The 26473-nt window shown below is 46.4% G+C and overlaps 1 protein-coding gene across 2 annotated transcripts; it reads left to right on the top strand.

The window, feature by feature from the left end:
- The first annotated feature begins 280 nt into the window (after positions 1-280).
- On the top strand, positions 281-25846 carry PCMTD2 (protein-L-isoaspartate (D-aspartate) O-methyltransferase domain containing 2). Of its 2 annotated transcripts, XM_084854392.1 has the most exons (6): positions 281-520; positions 13646-13978; positions 16222-16324; positions 17596-17767; positions 18568-18691; positions 21370-25846. In XM_084854392.1, the coding sequence occupies exons 2-6, from the start codon at positions 13672-13674 to the stop codon at positions 21747-21749; spliced, it is 1086 nt and encodes a 361-aa protein (XP_084710518.1). In that variant the 5' UTR covers positions 281-520; positions 13646-13671; the 3' UTR covers positions 21750-25846. The 2 variants fall into 2 exon arrangements, with proteins under 2 accessions (XP_084710518.1, XP_084710519.1); XM_084854393.1 differs by lacking the exon at positions 281-520 and having other exon boundaries at positions 13587-13978; positions 21370-25454.
- Positions 25847-26473: the final 627 nt, after the last annotated feature.

Here is a 26473-nt window from a genome sequence, read left to right as displayed (position 1 = left end):
ACCCACCCCTTCCTTCCTGCACTGAATGGTACTTCCCTCCCCTCCTCCTCCTCCTCCTCCACCTCCCTCCGCCCGCCGAAAGGAAACGGTGGCACGCCCTCCCCCGTCTCTTGGTTCCTTCCTTCTTCCCTCGCTCTCTCAAGCTCTCTCTGCCCCCACCCCCTTCCTTTTTGGCCAGAATGGTACATCCTCCCCCCCGCCCCGCGCGCGCGCTCGCTCGCTCGCTCGCTCGCTCGCGCCCGCCCGCCCCGCACCCGCCCTCCTTGCCGCGTCGCGCGTTGGCCTCGCGCGGCGCCTGCGCACTGGCGCTGCCCTGAGGGGGGTGTTTCTCCAGCTGGGCGACTGTTTACAGCTGTGGGACTCGGCGTGTGGCGGCGGCGGCGGCGGCGGCGGCGGCGGGGGGAGGAGGAGGAGGAGGAGGAGGAGAAGAAGCAGCAGCAGCAGCAGCAGCAGCAGCAGCGGCGGGAGGTGGCGGGGGGAGAAGAAGGGCCGGCGGAGGCTGCTGGCGCTGGAGGAACAGGTAGAGATGCGCCTGCTGTTCTTCCTGGGGGCCTCCCTCCCTCCTCCTCCTCCTCCGGTGAGGCGGGGGCGACGAGGCCGCCCGCCCTGTCAGCCCTGGGGGCCCGAGCCCCGCCCCTTCTGCCACAGCGGCCCCCCATCCCGCGACAAGGGTGCCTCGCCCCCGCAGGGCCGAACTTCCTCCCCCCCCCCGTGGCCTGACGCCCCCTCAGCCTCAGCCAGGGGTCTCCTGCTTCCGTGGCGGCAATGGGCCCAGTCAGACCCACCTCCCCCCCATGCCGGGGTGACCCCATGCCGTCTCCTACTCCGTCCTCTCTTCCCTCCCCCCCGGCCCAGCCTCCAAGATCTTCCCCTGCCCCATGGCAAGGCGTCTTGCTAGCCGCCGCCCCCCCCCCCCCGTCCCGTCTTCTGGCCTTTAAACGGCCCTGATATATCTGTAAACTGTTCTTTTGTCCGCCCTCCCCATGAATGTCTTCCCTCTGTTGTCGTTTTATGACTATGTTCGATTGAAGCCACCTTTGGACCATATGCGGGATACACGAGTGGCCTTCTGATAATAGGGGTGCAGAGTGTCTTCTAGTTGATCTTTCCTTCTCCCGCCCACCCCACGTCCTCGGGATAACGGGCATGAAACCCCACTCTTCCCCGTCTCACTTCTCCCCCATGATAATGGGGCTAGCCAGCGCCTTCCCCCCCCCCCGATAATAGGGCTCCATAACTTCTCTCTCTCCCCCGTCACCTCAGTCTGCAGGATTATGCCCATACTTCTCATCTCACGCCCCCCACTAGCAATAGGGGCGGCCAGCTGGTTCTTGCCTCTTGCCCCCACCCCACCTCTTGTGATTAAGAAAAACAACAACCCATAACTTCTCTTCCTTCTCTCATCCACCCCCATTTCCAGGATTATAAGTATAAATCCTGAATCGTCCTAATCCTACTCCACTTGGCAGTGGGACCAGCCAGCTCTTTTGATTATATTAAGGGTAACCGGACCCTGCAATTTATTTCCTTCCACCCCAACCTCATTCTCCAATATAATGGGTGTAAACCCTCAGTACGTCCTCACTCCCCTTTTCCCAGCCTTGTTGCAGTGGGGTCAACCACCTCTCCCATAGTTGCGCATCTATCACCACTCTGTTCGGAATAATGAGTGCAAGGTTTTATTTATATATAACTTTTATAAGGAGTGCAAGATGCTCCTGTATCCCTTCCCTTGTGAGAATCTCCCCATCTCTCTTTCCCTCTCCAGTAGGTGCAGAGCATCAGTCACTCCCTCCCCCTTGGTAAGCCCCTTCTTGAGAGCGTGGGATCACATAATATATGCGCTTTTTGCTGCCACCCACAGTCTCCGGGGCAGTGGATGCAAAGCCTCACACTTTCTTTCCTCTTCCCCCACAACCTTATGGTAATAGGGTCACTCAGCCCATCCCCTTATGCTGTGTGATGTGACCCCACCTCTACTATGTCAAGGGTAGCGTGCCTAAAATTTAACACGCACACCCAGTAATGTTACACTGCAGGGATCGGATCCCTGTCTTAACTGCCGTATACCGAGTCAGACTAGTAGTCCCTCTAACCTAGTACTGTCAACACTGACTGGCAGCTACTCTCCAGAGCTTCATGCACAAGTCTTTTCTAACCTTTTCTGCCAGGAATTGAACCTGGGACTTCCTGAATGCAAGGCATGCACTCTACCACTTAGCTGTGGCCCTTTACCCCCACCAAAAGTTGTAGTGTCTCCTTCCTCCCTTTGCAGATGAGGATCTTTTGATGGTGGTTGGCTCCCCAGCCCCCGATTTATCATTATGACTCCTTGCTGCTCTACACACACACACTTTCTAGGTCTTGAGACTCCTGCCTCTGTGGTCATGGGTCACCCAGCAGTTTCCCTTTACCTATGATAATGAGACCTTTGCCTGCCCCAGTTTCCACAGTAATGGTTGTCCACTGTGTGAACAGAATACTGGACTAGATGGACCCTTGTTCTCATCCAAGATGGCTCTTCTTAGGTTCTTATCACTCTGTCTCTCAAGTTCTTACAATAGGATTTTGGTTTCTTTCCCCATTCCCATCAAATCTGTATATCAGATCTTCCTTATTTCCCTTCCTCCTCCTCCTCCATCTACCATAACAGGGCTTTCTTTCCCTTTCTCTCCCCCTTCTCCTAATAATGACCTCTTCCCTGCCTGTCCACGGGGGTGGGGGGAGTGTCTTATTTGTTTCTTTACAACATTTGTATGCTGCTCAATGTTATCTGGATGGCTTCCTATAACAAAACATTAAAATATACTAAAAAGCAAACAATCAAAAGCAAATTAAAAGGCTGTTGTCCAGCTTCCCTCACCACAGGGCTTTGTGTCAGTTTCCCTTATGATAATGTGTTTTCCACTTACGTATAAGGAGGGATCACCATTTCCTCTGATGATGAGCCCTGTATAGCTCCCCTTTGCCCATGTTCATGGTAATAGAACCAATGTCTTGCTGTGCTTCAAGCAATGGGGTTCCTTCCTGCTCCAGAGGAAAATAGATTCAGAAATAGATAAGCATTCTATCCTGCTTTTTAGCCCTACAGGCCCTTTCGTTTAGTTGTTAGAATGAAAGCTGCTGTAGAAATTAAAAATAATTATAGAGCCCTTGCTTGACCCATCATGATAAAGCTCCCCCCTCCCCATCTCAGAATAAACTGCAGAGGCTTGAAATGTTGCCATTTGCTTTGAACTCTTGAGTGTTTCCCTCACTCCTAGAGCATGAACAAAGCTTTGAACATGAAACGTATTTCCTTTTTCCAGGTAGCATCTTGTGAGTATCCAGGTGCACCTGCAAAGTTCTGTAACTCCACTTCATTTTGGTACCATCTAGCATCCTGGCCTGCAGTCCAGACGGCAGTGTTTTGGCTCTGCATGTCTGCGTGAGGCATGGGAAAGATGCCAGAGACTGTAACTGTAATGCCAGAAAAAGAAATGGAACACACATCTTTTGGTGGTTGTAAATGCATTTTGAAACTAGGGTGTCTGCAGCAGGTCTTGGCTGCAAAATGAGAACTGCTCTGTGCTGTGGAAAAACTATTCATTACACCCTCATCCCCTCTCCCCTGTGCTACATAGTTCTTCTGTATTAGGACAATGTAGACCAGAGACCCTGTTTTCAGTAAGTGTGCCCTGAGTTGGCTGCAAACCAATTATCTCTTGTAGTGGCACAACAGAGCATGCAAAGGCATGCTAATAACCCTGTAACTGGACTGCAGCCAGGTCAGAGGGCAGCTCTCTTCTATCGGGAAACTCTTTAACTTTGCACTCATGTCATTTTGTGAACAGTGTGAAAGCAAGTGAAAAATGTAGCGGTTGAGCCCCTGTGTGTTTAAATTAAGTCTTAAGCTATATTAAGGATCAATTAGGGAGGCATCACAGGGGTGGGTGGGTGGGTGGAGTAAAGTTAGCAAGGGGTGTATGTGAGCAACATGTGCTTAGGCTTTGTTTCAGATGGGGATGCGGGTTAAGGCTTTGTGGGAAAGGTTGGTTTGGGGGAGGGATTTGAAGGCAGGGAAAAGGTTGCATCATGTCTACTACCAATAAATCTGTAAAATTCTATGTGATTCATGGGTCATGGTAACCAAATATCAGTTGCTGGGGAATAGTGGGAGGGGGCTATTTCTATTAAGAGTGGAAGAGGGCTTCCTAGATGCATCTCACTGGCCACTGTGGGAAATAGCATGCTGTACTAGATGGACTTCAGGACTGATTCAGCAGGCGGTTCTTCCTCCTAGCTCTGCAGGCATCTGCTGTTACGACCAGCTAATCAACAATTGGATTGCTCGAATCTGGAGCAGAACACAGAGACAAGAAGCCAAGTTATCCCCTTGCCAGTCCATCAGTACATGCATAGCTGGCTGAGCTGAAAGCACATACTGGCTCACAGTTTTTTCTGAAAGTAGGAGGAAAACATCAAGGTGTGGGGTTTTGGCACTCCCCCCCCCCCCATGCACATATACCCCTAAAGACAACTATTGAGTTTTTCTGGGGCTAATTTTTTCCATTTAGCTATTAGAAGGGCATCAGGTTGTGGGCCACATGGAGAACATCCCTGGGGCAGATATCACTGCTACTGCCCCAGTATTTCTTCCATTGCACTATGTTTTGCCAAATAGTTCCAAATTCTTCTTCTTGTTGTTCAGTCGTGTCCGACTCTTCGTGACCCCATGGACCATAGCACGCCAGGCCTTCCTGTCTTGTGCTCTCTCCCGGAGCGTGCTCAAGTCCATATTCATTGCATCGGTGATGCTATCTAGCCATCTCATCCTCTGCCATCCCCTTCTCCTTTTGCCTTCAGTCTTTCCCAGCATCAGGGTCTTTTCCAGAGAATTTTCTCTTCGCATTAGGTGGCCAAAATATTTGAGCTTCACTATCTGTCCTTCCAATGAGCACTCAGGGCACAATGAGCACTCCTGTTTCCCGCCTCCCAGCTGAGCAGAGCAGAGCAGAGTAGAGCAAGCTGCTCCAGCTGGTCCAGGGACTACAGAAGCAGGCAAGCTCCCAGAGAGCGAGCGAACAGAGCGAGCGAACAGGGGGAGCAATCAGGAGTTGGCCAGGGGAGTTGCAGTGGTTGAAGAGACAAAGGAGACAAAGGAGACAGAGGCTAAGAGGTAAGTGGGTTGCAGGAAGCCCAGGGCGCTGCCCTTTATCCTTCTGACTGGCTGTGAGCTCACCAGGAGCTTCTGAGAGCTCCAACTGAATTGGAGGGGTGTGGCCTGAGTACTCCCAGCAGCTGACTGGGCGGGAAGCTTCAGTCTGTTTCCCGCCTCCCAGCTGAGCAGAGCAGAGCAGAGCAAGCTGCTCCAGCTGGTCCAGGGACTACAGAAGCAGGCAAGCTCCCAGAGAGCGAGCGAACAGAGCGAGCGAACAGGGGGAGCAAACAGGAGTTGGCCAGGGGAGTTGCAGTGGTTGAAGAGACAAAGGAGACAAAGGAGACAGAGGCTAAGAGGTAAGTGGGTTGCAGGAAGCCCAGGGCGCTGCCCTTTATCCTTCTGACTGGCTGTGAGCTCACCAGGAGCTTCTGAGAGCTCCAACTGAATTGGAGGGGTGTGGCCTGAGTACTCCCAGCAGCTGACTGGGCGGGAAGCTTCAGTCTGTTTCCCGCCTCCCAGCTGAGCAGAGCAGAGCAGAGCAGAGCAAGCTGCTCCAGCTGGTCCAGGGACTACAGAAGCAGGCAAGCTCCCAGAGAGCGAGCGAACAGAGCGAGCGAACAGGGGGAGCAAACAGGAGTTGGCCAGGGGAGTTGCAGTGGTTGAAGAGACAAAGGAGACAAAGGAGACAGAGGCTAAGAGGTAAGTGGGTTGCAGGAAGCCCAGGGCGCTGCCCTTTATCCTTCTGACTGGCTGTGAGCTCACCAGGAGCTTCTGAGAGCTCCAACTGAATTGGAGGGGTGTGGCCTGAGTACTCCCAGCAGCTGACTGGGCGGGAAGCTTCAGTCTGTTTCCCGCCTCCCAGCTGAGCAGAGCAGAGCAGAGCAGAGCAAGCTGCTCCAGCTGGTCCAGGGACTACAGAAGCAGGCAAGCTCCCAGAGAGCGAGCGAACAGAGCGAGCGAACAGGGGGAGCAAACAGGAGTTGGCCAGGGGAGTTGCAGTGGTTGAAGAGACAAAGGAGACAAAGGAGACAGAGGCTAAGAGGTAAGTGGGTTGCAGGAAGCCCAGGGCGCTGCCCTTTATCCTTCTGACTGGCTGTGAGCTCACCAGGAGCTTCTGAGAGCTCCAACTGAATTGGAGGGGTGTGGCCTGAGTACTCCCAGCAGCTGACTGGGCGGGAAGCTTCAGTCTGTTTCCCGCCTCCCAGCTGAGCAGAGCAGAGCAGAGCAAGCTGCTCCAGCTGGTCCAGGGACTACAGAAGCAGGCAAGCTCCCAGAGAGCGAGCGAACAGAGCGAGCGGTCAGGGGGAGCAAACAGGAGTTGGCCAGGGGAGTTCGGCAGGGGAGGTCAAGGGGGAGGCCCCTAACATTTTTTTTTTATTTTTCTTTACTAACTTTTTTCCATTTATTTGTCTTGTAACACACACTTCCACACCAGTGGGACTCTGCTTTTAACCTCTACTGAGTAGAGGAGCAGGCACAGGCTAGTCTAGAACAATCACAAAGCTAGACACAAAAAGGGAAAAGAGGCAATGGAAGGACAAGACTCTCCAGTGGTGGTGACCTGCAAGGTGTGTGCAATGTTTGTTTTCTTGCCTGAGAACAACATGGCCTACACCTGCAACAAGTGCAAGTTGATCACGCTGCTGGAGGAAAAAGTAAGTGGACTGGAGCGGCGACTGTCAACCCTCCGGGGAATAAGAGAACACGAAGAGTTCTTGAACAGAATGGGGGAACTACAGCAGCAAAGGGCAGACCAGAAGCTTGAAGAGCAACAGCAAGATGAGGCAGTGGGAAATGCTGAGGTGAAGAAAAATGGAGTAGAGGATACTCCTTGGAAAACGGTGACAGTTAGGAGAAGAAGAACTAGACGCCACTCTGCACCAGTGGAAGCGGTGGAGCTGTGGAACCGATTCCAGGTACTTGCAGATGAGACTGGAGGACAGCCTGCAGAGGAAGAATCACAGGGGAACCTGCATGAGAGTGAGCAAGAGGCTAAAGGTCAGTCAAACAGAGGCGATGAAACCCAGGCCTACAAGAAGAAGAAGAGAAGAGTGGTAGTAGTGGGAGACTCCTTGCTGCGTGGGATCGAGACCCAAGTATGTCGCGAAGACCCATGGACTCGCCAGGTATGTTGTCTCCCGGGAGGACAGATTAGAGACGTGACTGAAAGGTTGCCTGCACTCATAAAGCCCACTGACAGGTATCCCTTTCTTCTCATCCATGTGGGAACAAATGATACCGCCAAGCGGAGCTACGAAGAGATCACGTCAGACTTTGAAGCTTTGGGAAGGAAACTCAAGAACTTTGGGGCCCAGATAGTTTTCTCATCCATCCTTCCAGTAGTTAGAAGAGGGATAGAAAGGGAACGAAAAATACTCCGGGTGAATGACTGGCTACGAAGGTGGTGCCGACAAGAGAGATTTGGATTCTGGGACCACGGGCTATACTTCCTGGAAGATGGGCTGTTGGCTAGGGATGGGTTGCACCTCACAAAGGCTGGGAAGAACGTGTTTGGCCACAGCATGAAGAACTTCATCAGGAGGGCTTTAAACTGAATCCTACGGGGAAGGGAGATGTAATGTTGGGGGTAACAATGGACGTAGGCGCATGCACTGCAATGGAGAGAACAGCGCTGATAGCGCCCAATAATAGTCTTCAGACACATGTAGGAAGAAAGCCAGACTATGAAGCACATAGTCTTCGATGTCTATATACTAATGCCCAGAGTATGGGAAACAAACAGAACGAACTTGAACTCTTAATACAGGAGGGAAATTATGACTTGATAGGTATAACTGAGACTTGGTGGGATGACTCTCATGACTGGAATACAGCAGTTGAAGGATATAACTTGTTCAAAAAGAACAGGAGGAACAGAAAGGGAGGCGGGGTTGCACTGTATGTGAAAAATACATATCTCTGCACAGAAATACAGGAGGAGGAGCTTGGTAGCCCCATCGAGAGCATCTGGGTTGAAATAAATGGAGCAAAGAATAAAAGGAACCTGGTGGTCGGAGTCTACTACCGGCCACCCAATCAAGGAGAAGCCAAGGATGAAACTTTTGAAAAGCAAATAGCCAATGTTTTAAGGAAGCATGATGTAGTAGTAATGGGGGACTTCAATTTCCCCGATATTTGTTGGGAGACAAATTCTGCAAAACATGGCCCCTCCAGGAAATTCCTGACTTGTGTGGCGGATAACTTCCTCCTACAGAAAGTAGAGGAAGGAACTAGAGGATCGGCTATCCTTGACTTGATCCTAACCAACAGAGATGACTTAGTGGATAAAGTAGCAGTTACAGGAACTCTGGGGGAAAGCGACCATGTTGTACTTGAGTTCTTGGTTCTAAGGGAAGCAAAAGCCGAGTGTACTCAAACGCGTACCCTGGATTTTAGGAAAGCTGATTTTAATAAACTCAGAACAATGATCAGTAAGGTCCCATGGCAAGCAATGCTAGCGAGAAAAGGAGTCCAAGATGGGTGGGAACTTTTAAAAAAGGAAATTCTCAAGGCACAATCACAAACAATTCCAACAAGAAGAAAAGGTGGAAGACAACAGAAGAAGCCAATGTGGCTTCACAAAAAGCTTAGGGATGACCTGAAAACAAAAAAGGACACATATAGGAAGTGGAAAGAAGGCCAAGTAACAAAGGAAGAGTACAGGCAGGTAGCACAGAATTGCAGGGATGGCGTCAGGAAGGCTAAAGCGGAGAACGAGGTGAGGTTAGCGAGGGATGCTAAAAACAACAAAAAGGCTTTCTTCAGCTACGTGCATAGTAAAAGGCAGAGGAAAGAAATGGTTGTTCAGCTATTAAATAAGGATGGCAAAATGATAACAGAGGACAAAGAAAAGGCAGAGGTGCTCAATTCCTACTTTGGCTCAGTCTTCTCCCAAAAGAGGGTCTATGACCCCCCTGGCAAAGGCGAAGTACAGGCTGAAGGGGCAGGATTGCAGCTTGAGATCGACAGGCATATGGTCAAGGAACACCTCATTACTTTGAATGAGTTCAAATCTCCAGGGCCAGATGAACTGCATCCTAGAGTCATAAAGGAACTGGCAGAAGAGCTCTCAGAACCGCTGTCTATTCTCTTTGAGAAATCATGGAGGACCGGGGAAGTGCCAGATGACTGGAGGAGGGCTAACGTTGTCCCTATCTTCAAAAAGGGTAAAAAGGAGGAACCTGGGAACTACAGACCAGTCAGTCTGACATCAATCCCTGGGAAAATTCTGGAGCAGATCATAAAGCAATCCATCTGGAAGCACCTTGACAACAATGCAGTGATTACTCGAAGCCAACATGGATTTGTCAAAAACAAGTCCTGCCAGACAAATCTGATCTCATTTTTTGATCAAGTCACCTCCCTTGTAGACCGTGGGAATGCTGTAGACATCATATACCTCGACTTCAGCAAAGCTTTCGACAAAGTGCCCCATGATATCCTGATGAGCAAACTAGCTCGAAGTGGGCTAGATGAAACAACGATCCAGTGGATCCACAGTTGGCTACAGAATCGGACTCAAAGAGTGCTTATCAATGGGACCTTCTCAAGCTGGGGAGAGGTAACGAGTGGGGTACCGCAGGGCTCAGTCCTGGGCCCAGTGCTCTTCAATATTTTTATTAATGACTTGGAGGAGGAGGTGCAGGGAATGCTGATCAAATTTGCAGATGACACAAAATTGGGCGGGATAGCTAATACTTTGGAAGACAGAAACAAAATTCAAAGTGATCTGGATAGACTGGAGTGCTGGGCAGAAAACAACAGAATGGCATTTAATAGGGACAAATGCCAAGTTCTGCACCTAGGAAAAAGAAACCAAATGCACAGTTACAAGATGGGGGATACGTGGCTCAACCACACTACGAGCGAGAAGGATCTTGGAATTGTCGTCGATCACAAGCTGAATATGAGCCAACAATGTGATGTGGCTGCAAAAAAGGCAAATGCTATTTTGGGCTGCATTCATAGAAGCATCGCTTCCAAATCCCGGGAAGTACTAGTTCCCCTCTACTCAGCACTGGTTAGGCCTCATCTGGAGTACTGTGTCCAGTTCTGGGCACCACACTTTAAGAAGGATGCAGACAAGCTGGAGAGGGTTCAAAGGAGGGCAACAAAGATGATCAGGGGACTGGAAACAAAGCCCTATGAAGAGAGACTGAAAGAACTGGGCATGTTTAGCCTTGAGAAGAGAAGACTGAGGGGAGATATGATAGCGCTCTTCAAGTACTTGAAAGGTTGTCACAGAGAAGAAGGCCAGGATCTCTTCTTGATCATCCCAGAGTGCAGGACACGGAATAATGGGCTCAAGTTACAGGAAGCCAGATTCCGACTGAACATCAGGAAAAACTTCCTGAGTGTCAGAGCAATACGGCAATGGAACCAATTACCTGGGGAGGTGGTGGGCTCTCCCACACTGGAGGCCTTCAAGACGAGGCTGGACAGCCATTTGTCAGGGATGCTCTGACTTGGATTCCTGCATTGAGCAGGGGGTTGGACTCGATGGCCTTGTAGGCCCCTTCCAACCCTACTATTCTATGATTCTACTATTCTATGATTCTAGGGTTGATTTCCTTTAGGATTGACTGTTTTGACCTCCTTGCAGTCCAGGGGACTCGTAAGAGTCTTCTCCAGCACCACAGTTCGAAAGTATCGATTCTTCGGCGCTCAGCCTTATTTATAGTCCAGCTCTCACAGCCATAGGAAAACCATAGCTTTGATTATACGCACAGCCTCAAATATGAGGTTGTCCAAGGCATGCAAATTAAGCAAGCATATGCAAACCAAAGAATTCTGCATGATTTATAAGTTAAATAATTTTCAAAATTGACTTCCTTGAAAGTTTGTTTTTGTGGTACCAAGTCTGAGCAATACTGGTGATATTTAAGCACAGGTACTTTGTTTCAACAAATAGGTAAGATTTTTGCTGGGATGATGGTAATCTCCTGTGCCTTGTTTGGATCTTGCAGTACCTACTGGTTCTATTCACACATTTTTGATGTATATGGGTTGGACATTGTTTGTGCTGAACACATGTAACAGTGAAGCTGAGCCGGACGTTCTAAACTAGGAACGAACGTTAAATCTGCTGTTTCGGCAGTTCTTGCCAGAAGAGCAAAGCACGTAAATAAAAATTCACATTGTGTTCTTCCTGTATGAAATGTTAGCAGTCTATGGAGAAGAGCTCAACAGCTTTGGCATTGCAAATTATGTTCTTGACCATTAGAATTGGCTCTTTTAAAAGGGCTCGTATTGTCCAAAGGCTGTTACATATTAAATTGGTGTTGCAGTCGTTGTATTGTTCATACATTAGGCCAGCTTTCCCCAACCTGGTGCCCTCCAAAAAAAATGGGGGGGGGGACTACAACTCCCAGGATTCCTGATCATTGGCCATCCTGGCTGAGACTGATGGGAGCTGAAGTCCATAACATATGGAAGGCACCAGGTTGGGGACGGCTGCAATAGATTTAATAGTAGTGCTCTGGTTCAAGTCTGTTGGCCATCCTGATAGGATTGTTTCTTTATAATTAAGACTGCAAATTTCAGTTGATTTTAAAGCTGGGATCCAAGAATCTACTTTAAAGGCACCTTGGGTTTGAGTAGGAGATTCTTTTTTCTATTTTTAGCCTTCGTGCCAAATTGCTGTTTCCAAATTGGCTACTTAGTAGGGAACCACCTTCAGTCCAGGGGCTGAATTCCAATCTGGGAAAGGTCTTGGGTTTCATCTGTGGGTGGGGTGAGAAGCAAAATAGGCATGGCCAAAGGCAGCATGGGTGGGTCCAAATGTGTTTCTTACTGTTTTTAACCCCACTCAGAAGTAAGCAGGGCAAGCCTCAGCATGTTTACTCAGAAGTAAACATGAACATGAGCAGCATGTCTACCCACAAGTAAGAAGAAAAGTCTCTGCGTGTCTACTCAGAAGTAGCGGGATAAGCCTCAGAAGTAAGTAGGATGGAATCCCTCAGCAGCTTCTTCCCCAGGCCCTGCCCCCTCTCCCCAGCAGGAAAAAACTGTTATCTCCAATCAGCAACTGATCCAATAAGAGCATTTCCCTGCCAAGTACTGAGAAATGGGGCCTTTTTCAGTGCTCAGCAGGGAAAAGCTCTTTTTCTTGCTGGGGGATGGGGCAGGGCCTGGGGAAGAAGCTGACAAGCTATACAGGGAAGCCCTGTGGGGTGTATCGACCCCATGGGCCGGGAGATTCCTCATCCGTTCCTAATGAACTCTCATTAAAAAGGTTGTGTTTTTTTCTGTAAAACATGTATTCATGCATGCCAGCATAGAATCTTACACATATCCTCTCTTTTTCCCACTACTACTGCCTTCATTGTGCATATGTTCAGACATGCACATTAGGTTAGTTTGGATCCTGATTATCTCAGGGAACATAACCTTAAGTGACAGGGGAGGTTTACATGGTAGGTATTTCAAGGAGGTTTTGTACCAGAGTCCTTTTCATTTGTAAAGGGGTCTAGAAGCAAAGTTTCCTTCCAGCAAAGTCCAGTGGAATAGCACAGAAGAGAATTTGATTTTTCTTTCCTCGGCAAGCAAAGGGAATTAGAAACATTTTTCCACCTCCCAGTTTGGAGTAAATTGCTCCATCAAAGACTTACCGGCTGCAGAAGTGGACTCTCTGTTCATTTGGGACTCTCCTGCCAATAAAGCTTACCCTACAATTCCTCTCCCAGAAACCCTCCAGGATTCATCTCCAAGCAACCCTCCTTGATCCCACAGTAGCAGTGACATTTGGAAAACCAACAAGGGCTTTGGGTTAGACCAAAAGTAGAATGGGGGCAAGTTATTAGTTACCATGTAGGAAACCTCAAGAAATAGAAGACTGAGCCTGTTTTGACTCATAGGCACTGCATGCAGTACTGAAGCTGATGGGTGGTGCTTTTTTTCTCTGAATGATGATAAAAGCAGAGTATGCCTCTGTATGTATTGAAAATTGCAATATATAGCTGCCAACTAGAATCCATGTTTTTATATCCAGAAGCAACTTAAGAGAACAGCTGACAATGCAATGAAAAGTGTTTATCAGGAAGGGTCACTGGTGTGTAATATCAAAGGTTGTTTCATTGCCCTAATGAATATACCCATATGTTTGAGGGGGAAAATCTCAAACTGACAAAAGAGAGCTATAACTGGCAATATTTATGTATATGGAAAAGTTACCTAATGCGAAGAGAAAACTCTGGAAAAGACCCTGATGCTGGGAAAGACTGAAGGCAAAAGGAGAAGGGGACGGCAGAGGATGAGATGGCTAGATAGTATCACCGATGCAATTAATATGAAATTGAGCACACTCCGGGAGAGAGCGCAGGGCAGGAAGGCCTGGCGTGCTATGGTCCATGGGGTCACGAAGAGTCGGACACGACTGAACAACAACAATCTTCTTTTATGTAGAATGTGTTTTGCATGTAGTTAGTGTCTTCTGGACTCTTACACAGAACAGTTTCTTTTGGTCAGGATAATGACTCTTTCTCTTTTTCCTCCCCTGCTATCCAGAATTGATTTTTGAACCTGTGTGAACAATGGGAGGTGCCGTGAGTGCAGGAGAGGACAATGATGAATTAATTGATAACCTGAAAGAGGCTCAGTACATCCGGACAGAGCTAGTGGAGCAGGCCTTCCGGGCTGTCGACAGGGCAGACTATTACCTTGAAGAGTTTAAGGATAATGCTTACAAAGACTTGGCTTGGAAACATGGGAACATTCATCTCTCTGCTCCCTGCATTTATTCAGAGGTTATGGAAGCTCTGGATCTGCAGCCTGGGCTTTCCTTCTTGAACCTGGGAAGTGGCACTGGCTACCTGAGTTCCATGGTTGGACTCATCTTGGGTAAGTGATCGTTTTAATCATCTAAATTAGCTGTTTAAATTAAGCTCCGTGTCTTGAGAAAACATGTCTTATCTCCAGTATATTGTTAATACAGCGGGTATAAACAGTGCTAGTCATATTCAGCATATTGCCACACAAACACAATGCTCTTCAGCAATGTCAGCTCATACAGACAATGATCAACCCTTGTCTTGCAAATCAAATGATGTGTAAGCATATGTGACGTATGGCCCTGTGAGATATGGTTTGGAAGGAAGTACCAGAAATTCCATCCCCGTTCCCCAGGTCATCAGTTAGCATGGTGCATGGGTAACTCATTTGAGCAAAATATTTTCACATCTATGCACTAATAGGAACTGCTCCAAGAGCCATCCTACCAATATAAAATGTTGAGCCAATTTCCACGAAATTGTAATAAATGGAGACAAAGCTGGATTTTACATTGTGGGGCTACCTCCCAACTTGTTGTCTTACTCAGAGCAAAGCTCATGTGGTCCCCTGCCCTTGGAATTCCCAACAACTCTTGCTGTGCTCAAGTTCATATTATAGCACAGCAGACAACACAACCAGGAATGGTTAATGGGCAGCCTGTTAGCCTGTTGGTCACCCTGTTTTAAGAGAACATCCTTCTTGAATGTCAGGTGGTAAATTTTTGAGAATGAAAGTCAAGGCAAAATCTAAGGATTTGCATTCTCAGCTAGACCAAGACGTTGGTGTCAAACAGGGATGAGCAACTTCAGGAGGTCCAGGGGCTATTTTTGCTCCCTAGACACCCGCTTCTAGCCTGCAAGGGTAAAAAAAATTTAGGGGGAAAATGGCATCTGAAGGTGCTATAAAACACCAAAATGATCAAATTTAGCTTATGTGCAAACTAAATTAGACCCTTTGGGCATTCCATAGCAGCTATGGGCACTATTTTTCCCCTTAAAAAACCACTTAAAAATAACAATTCAGGTTGCCAAGAAATCAGCTCAAGAAATGAACTTTTACTTTTAGTGGGATATAGGGGATTCTTCTGCATCCCTCTTAGAGTGGGTCTCCCTTTGTTTCCATTCAATTCTGCACATAGTGGGCGGGTTTGAACATCGTGCTAAGCCACCCTGTGAGTAAGCCACAATGGGTTGGTTGTTCACGGAACAACTCACAGTACACCTAACAGACGATCAGGCTTGCCATGGCTTGTTCTCCCCCTCCTTCCCCCTTAGTCCTCCCACTGGCTCTGGCACATATTCCAGGGGACTTTGTGGCAAAAACCGTCTCATCTCTCCCCCCCCCCCACCATCACCACTCTGATCATTACCTCTTTCATTCTCTGGCTTAAAAAAAAAAGCGCCTCAAAAATGTGCAATTGGAGTCGCAGTTTATTTTTTATTGGTCTTCCGCAAGTGCACACTTGCAGACATCAGATATGTGTAGTCTTGCCTGGTCAATTTCCTGGTATGTTTCATCTGTCAAAAGGAGCAGTGGAGTAGGTAACATAAAAGGAAATTGACAACACGATGTTGCATATAGGCAAATTTGCGCAGTTGTGAAAGATCGGGGGAGAAATAACAGTAAGAGAAGGCAGTGTCCCGGTAGTGCAGTTCAGAAGCAAAAACAACATCAGCCAGCTATAAGCAAAAAGCCAACAGAAAAAATAATTTAAAAAAATTATGACCCCAATTGCGTATTGTTAAGGCACTGAAAAAAAACAGAAGCCAGAGAATGAGCAACATTACTTCCAAAGTGCCATTTCAGCATTGGTGGAAGAGAAGTCACTGGCGAGATCTCATAGAATGAGCAGCATGGGCTTTTTTGCCACTTGACACAAGCAGCTCTGTATCCAATCTCGGCAACCCACGATAAAATTGGTCTCCCAGGCTTGGACAATACGATAACCCACCATCGGTACAACCACACCTATAACAAGCCATAGGTTCTCTGTGTGGCTTGTTCTGAAAAAATAAGCCACTCCACAGAAAATGCTCCACATTTGGATGACATGACAACCGACCTGGCTGCCTGCCTGCCCACCCATGGTGGGCTGTCGTGTCGTGTGAACCCCATCAGTGTATACTTGTAATTAAAACTCTCTTTTAAAGGATTCACTATTTATCTGCATTTTAATGGAAGACTGAAAATGGCAAACTGAAGTGACTCTTCTCAATTTCTGTGTCAAGCAGAGATAAACTTTTTGAATCGATGCTGGTTCTTCATCCAATTGCCTTCAAGCATTTTTTTCTTTGCGTTCCTTAAACATGCAGGCCCTTTTGGTGTTAATCATGGTGTAGAGCTTCACTCTGACGTTATAGAATATGCAAAGCAGAAACTGGACTTCTTCATCAGAACAAGTGACAGCTTTGACAAGTAAGATCAGAGGATGTGCTTAATTTGCATTAAAACAGACTTCCAGAACAGATCCTAGAACTATGGGTGGTAACTCCTAGTTATAGCATACAGTGAATTCAGCATGGCTGTTTACATATGTGATGTTAACTACTAGAAGACAAAGAGATTTTTTTTCAAGGCTGTTGACTAGTTCACATGCCACTGACACTTTTCTCTTCCACTGTTGTGGAATGAACACACTAATATCCCTGAGCTAAGAACAACAAAAGCTGTTAGTTGGGTTCAGTCTAGAAGGGACCATGATAAATGATTACTTGCTAATCTCGAAATGCATTCCAACAGTGGTTCTGAGATTGTAAACAACACTGTGGGCAAGGTTTGATATAAATTTGAAACTTGCTCGTTTTTCAGGAAATTGACATTGTTGTTTCAGTGGCCGAGGGGGAAGGATGGGAATACTCCTGTCTCCCTCCCTTCTCCATAAAGACTTCTGGAACATATTATTATGTATTATTTATTCCATTTATAACCCACCTATATACAAAATACTCTAGGCGGCATACAGAGTTAAAAACAATTTTACCAAAAAAAAAACCTACAGTAAAAATACAATAAGTACAATACAGCGAAGAAACGGTATAAACAATTGGCTAAGAGAAATAAGAATTCTGAAAACAGAAGGCCTGCCAGAATAATCGAGTCTATAATTCCCGCTTAAAAACATTCAAAGAGGTCAGCAGGTGCGTTTCAACCAGCAGATCATTCCACAGCTGAGGAGGGTGGTAAAGGAGAAAGTACATCTCTGAGAAGAAGGAAAGGAGACATAGCCCAGTGATAGAGCACATCCTTTGCATGCAGGATGTTTGGGTCAGTCACTGATGTCTCCAGTAAAAATAATGTTAAGTGTGTGGGCCTGGGCAAGATTTCTACCAGAGACCCTGCAGAGCTGCTGCCAGCCAGCAGACAATACGGGGTTTGATGTATTAGTGGTATAAGGATATAAGGGAAATCTCTATTTCCATTTTTTCTCAGCTGCTTTAGAAAACTTGTACTTGCCAAGCTTCTTTGGGAGAAGTTGAAGCAGTGCATATGTGTTCCAGGACTGCAAAATTTACCCAGACTTTTTGAGACATGCAGTAGGAATTCATAGACCATATAAATTTCTTACCGCAAAGTAAAGAATTAGTTTGTGTTCTTTGTCCAACCTATATATGCTGGGGAAGGGTCAGCCTGTTGAATGTGTGTGCCATCCAGAAGCTTCACTTGGAAACAGCCTTTTTTGTTCTCAGGTTTGAATTCTGTGAGCCTTCCTTTGTCACTGGCAACTGCTTAGAAATATCTCCAGACTGCTCTCAATATGACCGTGTGTACTGCGGTGCTGGTGTCCAGAAGGAGCATGAAGATTACATGAAAAACTTGCTGAAAGTTGGGGGAATTCTCGTCATGCCATTGGAGGAAAAGGTTTGCTTTGTGGGATGGGAGTCCCCTTGCTTGTGATTTTACTTTGATTCTTCATGTACTCTGCAATTCCAAAAAAGTAGCCATGTTATCCTGTGACTGCGAAGGGCAAGTGTTCTAGCAACTTGGAAACCAAGATATTTATTGTGAAATGAGCTTTCATAGGCAGCATCCTACTTCATCCAGTGTGTGTGTGTAAATGGAGATATTCTATGGCATGGACTGAAGTGGAAGGTAAACAAGTTAAGATGAGAAGCCATCATAACTGCAGTGCAAAGAATGTCTCCAGATAACTGATGGTATGACACGTGGAAAAGATGTGTGTATTTGTAATATAAAATCAGTCCCAACCTTCTCTCTCTTTGTCACTCACTGAGTTGTCTGAGCATGAGGAAAGAGTGAACATTGTTTGGAGAGAAGAGGAGAAGACGTGCATTGAAAAGGCTAGAGCTGGTGGGAGGTGGAGCTTGAGGTTCTCCATGTAGTCTCTGCCACACCATATCACTACTGTTGTTGCTAATCCCAGTGTTTGAGGGCCCTAGGACAAGATACCTCAATAGGGCCCCTCCCTCAGTAAGTCTGTTTTCTCATCACCATCGTCACCAGTTGCTCTTGCATCCTCTTTCTCATCCTTGCTACCACTTGCTTGCTGATCTGGATTCTAGTTTAATAAGCACTGAATTTTCAAAGATGTATGGTAGAAAGTGGGGAAGGTGTATTTTAAGTCTGACAATAGATCATCTATTTCTGCTGTCCACTGTAGCATCCAGTGCTTCATGTTATGTTTTTATTCTTAAACACAGCTGACTAAGATAACTCGAACTGGTCCTTCAGCCTGGGAGACGAAGAAGATCTTGGCTGTTTCCTTTGCTCCTCTCATCCAGCCCAACCATGCAGATTCAGGGAAGCTGAAACTTGTTCACTTGCGTAAGTCTCCCACTTCTATAGATTACAGGGTTTTTTGCCAGAATCTTTGGGATGGGCCATGTGAGACTCAGAGAGACATTCCTCACAGCCAGGCATCTTTTGCCATTGCCTGCGGCCTCTGCACCCTGTCCCAGGCTGTGCTGTTTTAGTTATGTCTGTGTGCCTCATGTTGATATCATCACCACATAGCTTGTGTGGAGGCCTTGATCACACAGTGGGTGTTGCTTTGAGGTGGCCCAGGGGTTAGCCAACTGCCTGCTCTTCCCTGACATGTATATGTCCATTTTCCTGGCAAATTCCCTAGCAAGGAGCTGTGCTGTCTTGACTAGGTCTCAGTTTCCTTCAGTCATAATCTGAGCAAGCAAGTTGTATCTTCAACCTATGTCTGACCATTTCCTGGTGAGATTTGAATTCACAGCATTGGTCTCCCACCCTTGCAGGAGGGAAGTCATTCAGATGGTCTGCCCAAAGAGATATGTGGAATCCAGTGGGTTTCTGAACACTTTTGGGGATTTTCCAGTACTGTAGGCTGGTGATCCAGCTGAGGCCCTAGTCCCACTGTGGAACAGTGAGATGTGGCAGGCCATTTACTTGATTGCACCTGAGTGCCCTCCCCAGCACTGTAATGCCCATTCTGCTCCAGGGAGCCCATTCTGCTCCAGGGAGCTGTGGACAGTGAAATAGACAGGACATCAGCTAGAGCGCATGTCATAAAACGCAAAGGGAAGGTGACGGAGCATGCTGTAGAGGACATAATTGTGCCTGCTGTGTGGCAGTATGGGCAGCAAGTAAGGCTTATTTTGCTGCCTCCATTGCATGAGTAGCTATCCAGCAGAACTCTTTTGGATGGTTCGGGGGTTGTTAACAGTCTCCAGTGAATGGAGCCCTGAAAGACCTGCTGTGATCTTTTTCCATCCCGCTTTGAGGACAAAATCCCATGTCTCTATGGTGTACTTGATACTGTTAGTGCAGCTCCACTTGAGGTGTCTGATGTCACTACCTGCCCAGTTTTGTGGAATCAATTTCAGTTGTGCCGCCTGATGACATGGACAAGGTGCTTGCAGCAATGCAACTGACCGTGGGCCCTTTAGATCCTTGCCCTTCCTGTCTAATAAAAGCTAGCCTGTGTGTGTGTCACGGTGGGTTCCAGGAGTGGTAAATGAGTATCTATGCGAAAGTGGGACTCCTGCTGCCCTTAAGGAGGCAGTAGAACAGCCACTCCTGAAGAAACCCACTGTGGACCCAATGGTATTTGATAGCTACCACCCAGTTGCGATTACTCCTTTCTTGAGGAAGATACTTAAGAAGGTCATTGCAGGGCGAGCACTCTTAGAGGATACTGTTTATCCGGACCCATTTCAGTCTGGGTTCTGGCCTCGTTATGGACTGAATCAGCCTTGGTCACCCTGATGGATGACCTTCATCAAGAGAGGGACAGGGGAAATGTGACTGCTTGATCTCTCATTGGCTTTTGATACCATCGACCATGGTATCCTCCTGACCAGGTCCATGGATTAGGCAATGGAGGCTCTGTGTTACAATAGTTTTGGTCCTACCTGCAGGGTCCATTTCAGAGAATAGTACTGGGTTACTATTCCTCGGTGGTTTGGCAATTAAGTTATGGGGGTTGCAGGTTACCTTCTTATCCCTAGCGTTGTTTAACGTCTCTGTGAAGTGCTGGGAGTGGTCATTAGGGGATTTGGAGCAAAGTGCCATCAGTATTCTGATGACACACAGCTCTATCTCCTTGTGACATCTGATTCAGGTGAGGCTGTGCAAGTCCTGGATCAGGGCCTAGACTCAGTGATGGGCTGGATGAGGGCCAGTAAACTAAGACCGAATCCTGGAAAGACAAAGGCCCTGTGACCAAGTGGTTCCCAAGATAGGCTTATTGCCTCCTCTGGATGGTGTTGCACTCCCTCTAGAAAATCAGGTTCATAGTCTGGAGGTACAGTCAGTAGGGGCCCAAGTGGCTACAGCAGCTTGGAGTGCCTTCTCCCAGCTTTGACTGGTATGTCAGCAGTGGCCTCTCCTGGACAGGGATAGGTTGGCCACAGTGGTACAGGCACTAGTAACCTCAGGACTAGATTACTACAACACACTCTATCTGGAGGTGCCCTTAAAGTTACTCCAAAAGCTGCAGCAAGTGCAGAATGTCGCAGTTCAGCTGTTGCTGGGAGCTGTCCCTTTTCAACATGTCTCTCCTCTGCTGAGGGAACGGCACTGGCTGCTTCTTCGCTGGCACCAGGATATTTGAGAGAGCACCTTTTCCCTCACCTGCCTGCCCGGTCACTGAGGTCATGAGATGAGGCACTTCTGGTGACTGCATGGACCTGTGGTCTGTTTGGAGTCCACTTAGAGTAGATCCTGCAGTTTATTGGCTTCTTCTTTGTGGCACTCCCTTCTTCTTGATGTCTGGCAGGCACCTTCATTATTTTGTTTGCAGCATCTGCTGAACACATTTTTATTTAAACAAGCCTTCCTTAATTGACCAGCCATGGTTTTAGGTAGCATCATATGATTTTAAATATTTTAATTCTGTATTTTGGTTCTTTTTTCTCTCTGTCTTTATTGTTCACTGCTTGGAAATCTTGTCAAATATAGAGCAGTATATAAATATTGCAAATAAATAAGTTAAAATTCCATACTTGTTCCAATTTCTCCTGTCATGTTTTCAGCACCAGTGATGGTCCGCAGCCTTCAAGACCTTGCACGCATCGCTATCCGCAGCACTATAAAAAGGCTGATACACCAGGAAACAGCAAGCAGAAATGGAAATGGCCTCAGGAATCCACCAAGGTTTAAGCGGAGGCGTGTCCGGCGCAGGCGCATGGAAACCATTGTCTTCTTGGACAAAGAGGTCTTTGCCAGTCGGATCTCAAACCCCTCTGACGATAATAATTGTGAGGAGTTGGAGGAGGAGGGCAGGGAAGAGGTGGAAAAACCTGTCCCTGAACTGAAGCCTGAGCCTCCTATAAACATCCTGAGAGAGAAGGTCTTGAGCCTTCCTCTGCCTGACCCTCTGAAATATTACCTGCTTTATTACAGAGAGAAATAAGGTGGTTGTCAGCATAAAGCAGAGAGGTAGGCAGGACATTAAAACACTCAGTAGGCTTGACAAATGTATGCCACTTGCTTGCCTGTTAATGTCACCATGCATGGGTGGTAAGCTGGCCAGGGGATGTGGCTGCCGTGTACTTAAAATGTGATAGCATTTTTCAGATTCCTTCCCTTGGTTTGTGTGCTCCAGTTTTGTCCTACAGCAGAACTTCCTTGGTGGGGAGGGGGGAGGGGGCAGGCTGGCAGCAACGACTTCAGCTGCTTACTGAAATGAGGATTTCATTCAGCAGACAAGAAAAAGATGAGACATCTGTGGATTTCTCAGCTGTGTTCTTTTGCCAAGTAGCCGTTTCAGAAATTATTTTGGGCAACTCCCAAGTGTGTTGCTTCCCCCTAAAAAAAGGAAAGCAGCGAGATAGTAGAATCTGATCCGGTGAGCCTGGTCTCTTTTAAAAAAATATCCCACCAGAAAAGCACAATATTGGCAAAGAGTATTGAATTAGGGTTTTTGGCATATGTTGAATGCCCAATTAAAGCTGCTTTTTATCATCAGGGACTCAGTGTAGGGAAACCCTTTCTTTACCAGGGAGAGTAACACTCCCCAGGGAATCAGTGTGGTCTCCAAACAGATTCATCAGGAGACTTCCTGTTTGATACATGAGTGGGAAGGAGGCTGTGTGAGCTTCAAACAAAAACAACCAAAATGCAGTGCTTTCTACTGCAGAAGTCCCCCCCACCCCACCCCCTTGCTTTAGACTTGATCACTTGCAAACTTGTTTAGTTGATCCAGTTTGTGGTTACATTCTCTGAAAGAATATTAAGTGGTCAGGAAGAAAAGCATAGGGGAAGGAAATGCAAATACCGTTTCTTTCTGAGGGTCTGTTGCATGAGTGATGAACCAGATATGTAATGTGGACAGTTGTGAACATTTTTCTAGAGCAAGTACGTAGTTTTCTGGGAACATGGTTTTGTTTTCTCAGAGAGTGTCCAGAAACTGGAACCAATTAAATAAAAATTTCAATGGCTGGGTGCATTGTCTTGTCCATGTCCCAGTGGGACCTCTGCTGCAGCAAAAGGGCTAGAAGGCTCTTTGTGTAGGTTTTTTCTAGATGAAAGAAATATAATTGCAGCCAAAATCATCTTCATTTGATTTTTTTCCCTTTTTAACCAATTACACAGATATACTTTAGTTTGATAGTCCACCTTGCTGTGTTAGACTGTTCCATAGATCATGCACTTAAGTCCTTTCTCTAATGTTAGTAGGTTGTTTTTAGCCTTGAAATTTGGAGCAAGACGAGAAGGAAGAGTGAATCTTGTTGAAATTCTAGGATTTTCCTCCCAGGTGAAATACTGGGAAGAAACATCAAATATTACCTAAAAGATTAAAAAATACTTGTTGGTCCATTTTCGATTTCCTTTAGAATTGCCTGTTTAGATTTAACGTTATTTTTTTTTTGGTCTCATCAGCGCTGTCTCCTTAAGTTACAAAGAGACAAATTGGGATTGTCCTATGTAGGAGGTGATTGTCTCTCACATATATGTGTTTAAATTCATACTTAAGGATGCAAGAATCATTCAAATCCAGGCCTGTAGTATACAACAGATTTCCCAAGCTGTACAAAATACAACAACGTACTATGATCTGCCAGAAACTTGATAAACTCTTGCTTTTGTAGTCTATCTAGGGCCACCCGCAATCCAGATGTTACATGTACAATGTTCTGTTTTATCTTATGGCATCTGAGGCTTTAAGGCAACAATAGCTAATCTTTTAAAGAACTTGGATCCCCATTTTGTACCTGTGAGTTCAAAATGTATCTTCCGTCTGAAGTAAAAGATGAAACTTAACACACAGCTTTCTGTTAAAATCCTTATATACCTTATATATCCTGTGAACAATGCTTTAAACAATTATACCTTCTGAATCTACATGAAGCTGCCTTATACTGAGTCAGATTGTTGATCCATTTAGCCCAGCATTGTCTTCTGTGACTGGCAATGACTCTTCAAGTCTTGTGTGGTATGTGTCTTTCCAGTGGCAAACCCAGTTTTTATCGTCCGCAGAACAACTCGTCGGAGAAGCTAGCAAATTGTCCTTGACTTCGATTTAATCTTCAGATAATCTGGTAAATAAGCCTCTTTGAGGTATCTGCAAAATGTGCCCTAAAGAGAGGCACTCTTTCCATTAACCGTGTTTTTGATTTCTCTTTCCACCGTAGCATTATCAAAGACACTGTGAAGTTTTTTTTCTTCATCAACTTGTCCCGTTTTTTAGTTATCTGGACTTCTTTTTTAAATGCATAGAAAAATACTGTCTTGTAGGGTTTTTCCCTTGTTTTGTTTGAACGATACATTTACAAGCAATTGTGTGATCTATCCAGTTGTATTACCAAAACACAAAGGTAGTGTGTGTGTGTGTGTGTGTGTGTGCGCGCGCATGCGCGCATGCGCACAACATAACTCTGAAATAATGTAGGCTGTAGCATTGTAAGAGCAGGGGAATTGTCAGTGTGGTATTCCTATACACCAGCATTTACACACTGTTTAATCTGATCAGTGGATGTTCTTAGTATACTAACTTGTAGCTGCTGACATTATTTTTTGTAAAATATGTAAACCCTTTATTCTCCCCCATAAATTGTCTACCATCTGCAGTTTCACATATCTGTGTTTTAAGCCTCATGTCATTATTTCATAGCGTTTGATAGGATGTCCAAGTTGTACCCTGCAGAAGGAAATTTTATTCCATAGGTTTTGCTTTGGTATGGTGTCTAAAGATGTAAATAGCTGTAGACATGAAAATCAGAAAAACTTACTTTCTGAGGCATGGAGAAATGTTGGAAGCAGGTGATTTGAATACTCATTTCATCAAAATAACTGTGTCAATAAATATGGTCCCATTTTAAATCTGCTTTAATATTGCTTGTGTTCGATGTTGAGAATCCCTTATAGCTGGCGCCTATAGTAGGGAAGCCTTAAAAAGGATACCCAATGGGGACAGAAGCCACTGCTGTTGTCCTGAGCAAGCATTGCATTTGTTGTAGGGGAGGGTGATAATAGTGTGTGAGGCTGGAGGCTGGATATTGAAAGTGGGGGAAGAAGAGAGTATGTGCAGAAGGTCATGTGTGATAGACACTTCCCCACCGCCCATGTGCTCCTGCTCCTGAGTTTGAAGAAGTGAATGCTCTTTAGGAGTACGGCATGTTTTCTTTTCCATGGTACCAGGTGTCAGGGTTGTAGCTGAGCCCATAGAGTCCCAAAGCAGCTCTGATTCTGAGGGGGAGATACAATTCGTGGGGGAGGAACTTTCTCAGACTTCAGAGACGCAGCTGGAGGGGGAGCCCCCCCCCCGCTCACAGCCCTGGGAGCGACAGTGAACCAGGCGTGGAAAGGGAGGGGCGACCTGAGCTTTTAGACGCGAGGCACAGACAAGCGAGAGATTGCAGGGGCCGAGCTTTGGCGCTCAGCCCGATTGGCTTGATGTCAACAGCAGCGCCCAGAAGCATCGCGGGAGAGGGGGAGAGGTCTTCCCCTCCCACCCCTTAAGTTCAGAGAGTTGCCGCGTTTTTCCCAAATGGAGATCAACTGATGTCCTAACCCTTAGAAATCCCTAGATGGCTGTTCCTTTGTAGTTCCTCTGAGTCTCAAGCAATTAGCATCTGTATGCCTCATTAGGATAAATTGAATTAAAGCCTTGGAAACCAGCCCTTTTGTCTGAGTGTTGATTCTGGCTATTGGAGAAGTCAGTGGGCAACAGGGGCATCCTGACAGCAGGCATGGTTAATTCCTTATTGCAGTTTTTTAAAAATACTCAACCTAGCTTCTTGCCAGTGAGCAAGGAGTGCAGGCAGGCTTCCATCATATTAACCTGGTTTGTACATCATGGTTACAGTTCCTGGGTTGTTTAACCCAGTTGTACAGTTGTTTAACTCAGCAATTGTGGGGACAAGCGGAGCACATGAAATGTGTGGTTTTTGTTTCTGCTTTTCGTTAACAATCCAGGAATGCCCCGTTCCTGGGTTGCTTTGTGACGTGCGAATCTGGAACCCTGGGTTGTTTATGGGTTAATAATAATGTTAAATAAATTACATCATTAAATAAATATAATGACATGAAATGAAATGTAAATAAATAATTGATGAACATCTTAAAAAGCACCAGTCCCAATGCAGATCCTTGGGGGACCCCACTTCTTGCATCCCTCCATGGTGAGAACTCACCATTTATTCCTGCTCACTGTACTTTAACCAGTTTCCTATCTTATCCCATGACTACGAAGTTTACTCATGATCCTTTAGTGAAAACTTTGGAAGCCTGATCCAGCAGGGCTTTTCTTACCACTATCTATGTACATGTTGACACACTCAGAGAACTCTGAAAGGTTAGTGAGACAGGATTTATTTTTCCAGAAGCCACACTGATTCTTCATACTAGCCTTCCATGAGCAATGTTATGTTATTTTTTTTTTTTATGTGAGGGAACATTCAGTTAGACATTCTCCCATCTGCACTGTGAAGTGGTCCTGGCAAAGAAGGTGTGCCATGTGCTTTTTCTAAATCTGGAGTATGTCTTTTAGAGGTAGCTTTGCAGCTATTTTAAATCACCACATATTACTTCTTCTGGTACTGGCCGCATTCGGCCCCAGATAATGTACATCTCAGCCTTCAGTAGATGCTTCAATCTTTTGATAGGAAATTACTAGAAAGGTGTGGGGGCCCTTTT

Source organism: Heloderma suspectum, chromosome 4 (assembly GCF_057233095.1).
Source record: "Heloderma suspectum isolate Gila_16-S chromosome 4, 16-S_ref, whole genome shotgun sequence".
Lineage (NCBI taxonomy): Eukaryota > Metazoa > Chordata > Lepidosauria > Squamata > Helodermatidae > Heloderma > Heloderma suspectum.
The sequence above is the reverse complement of the archived record's forward strand: the minus strand, read 5'-3'. Positions and strand labels throughout refer to the sequence as shown.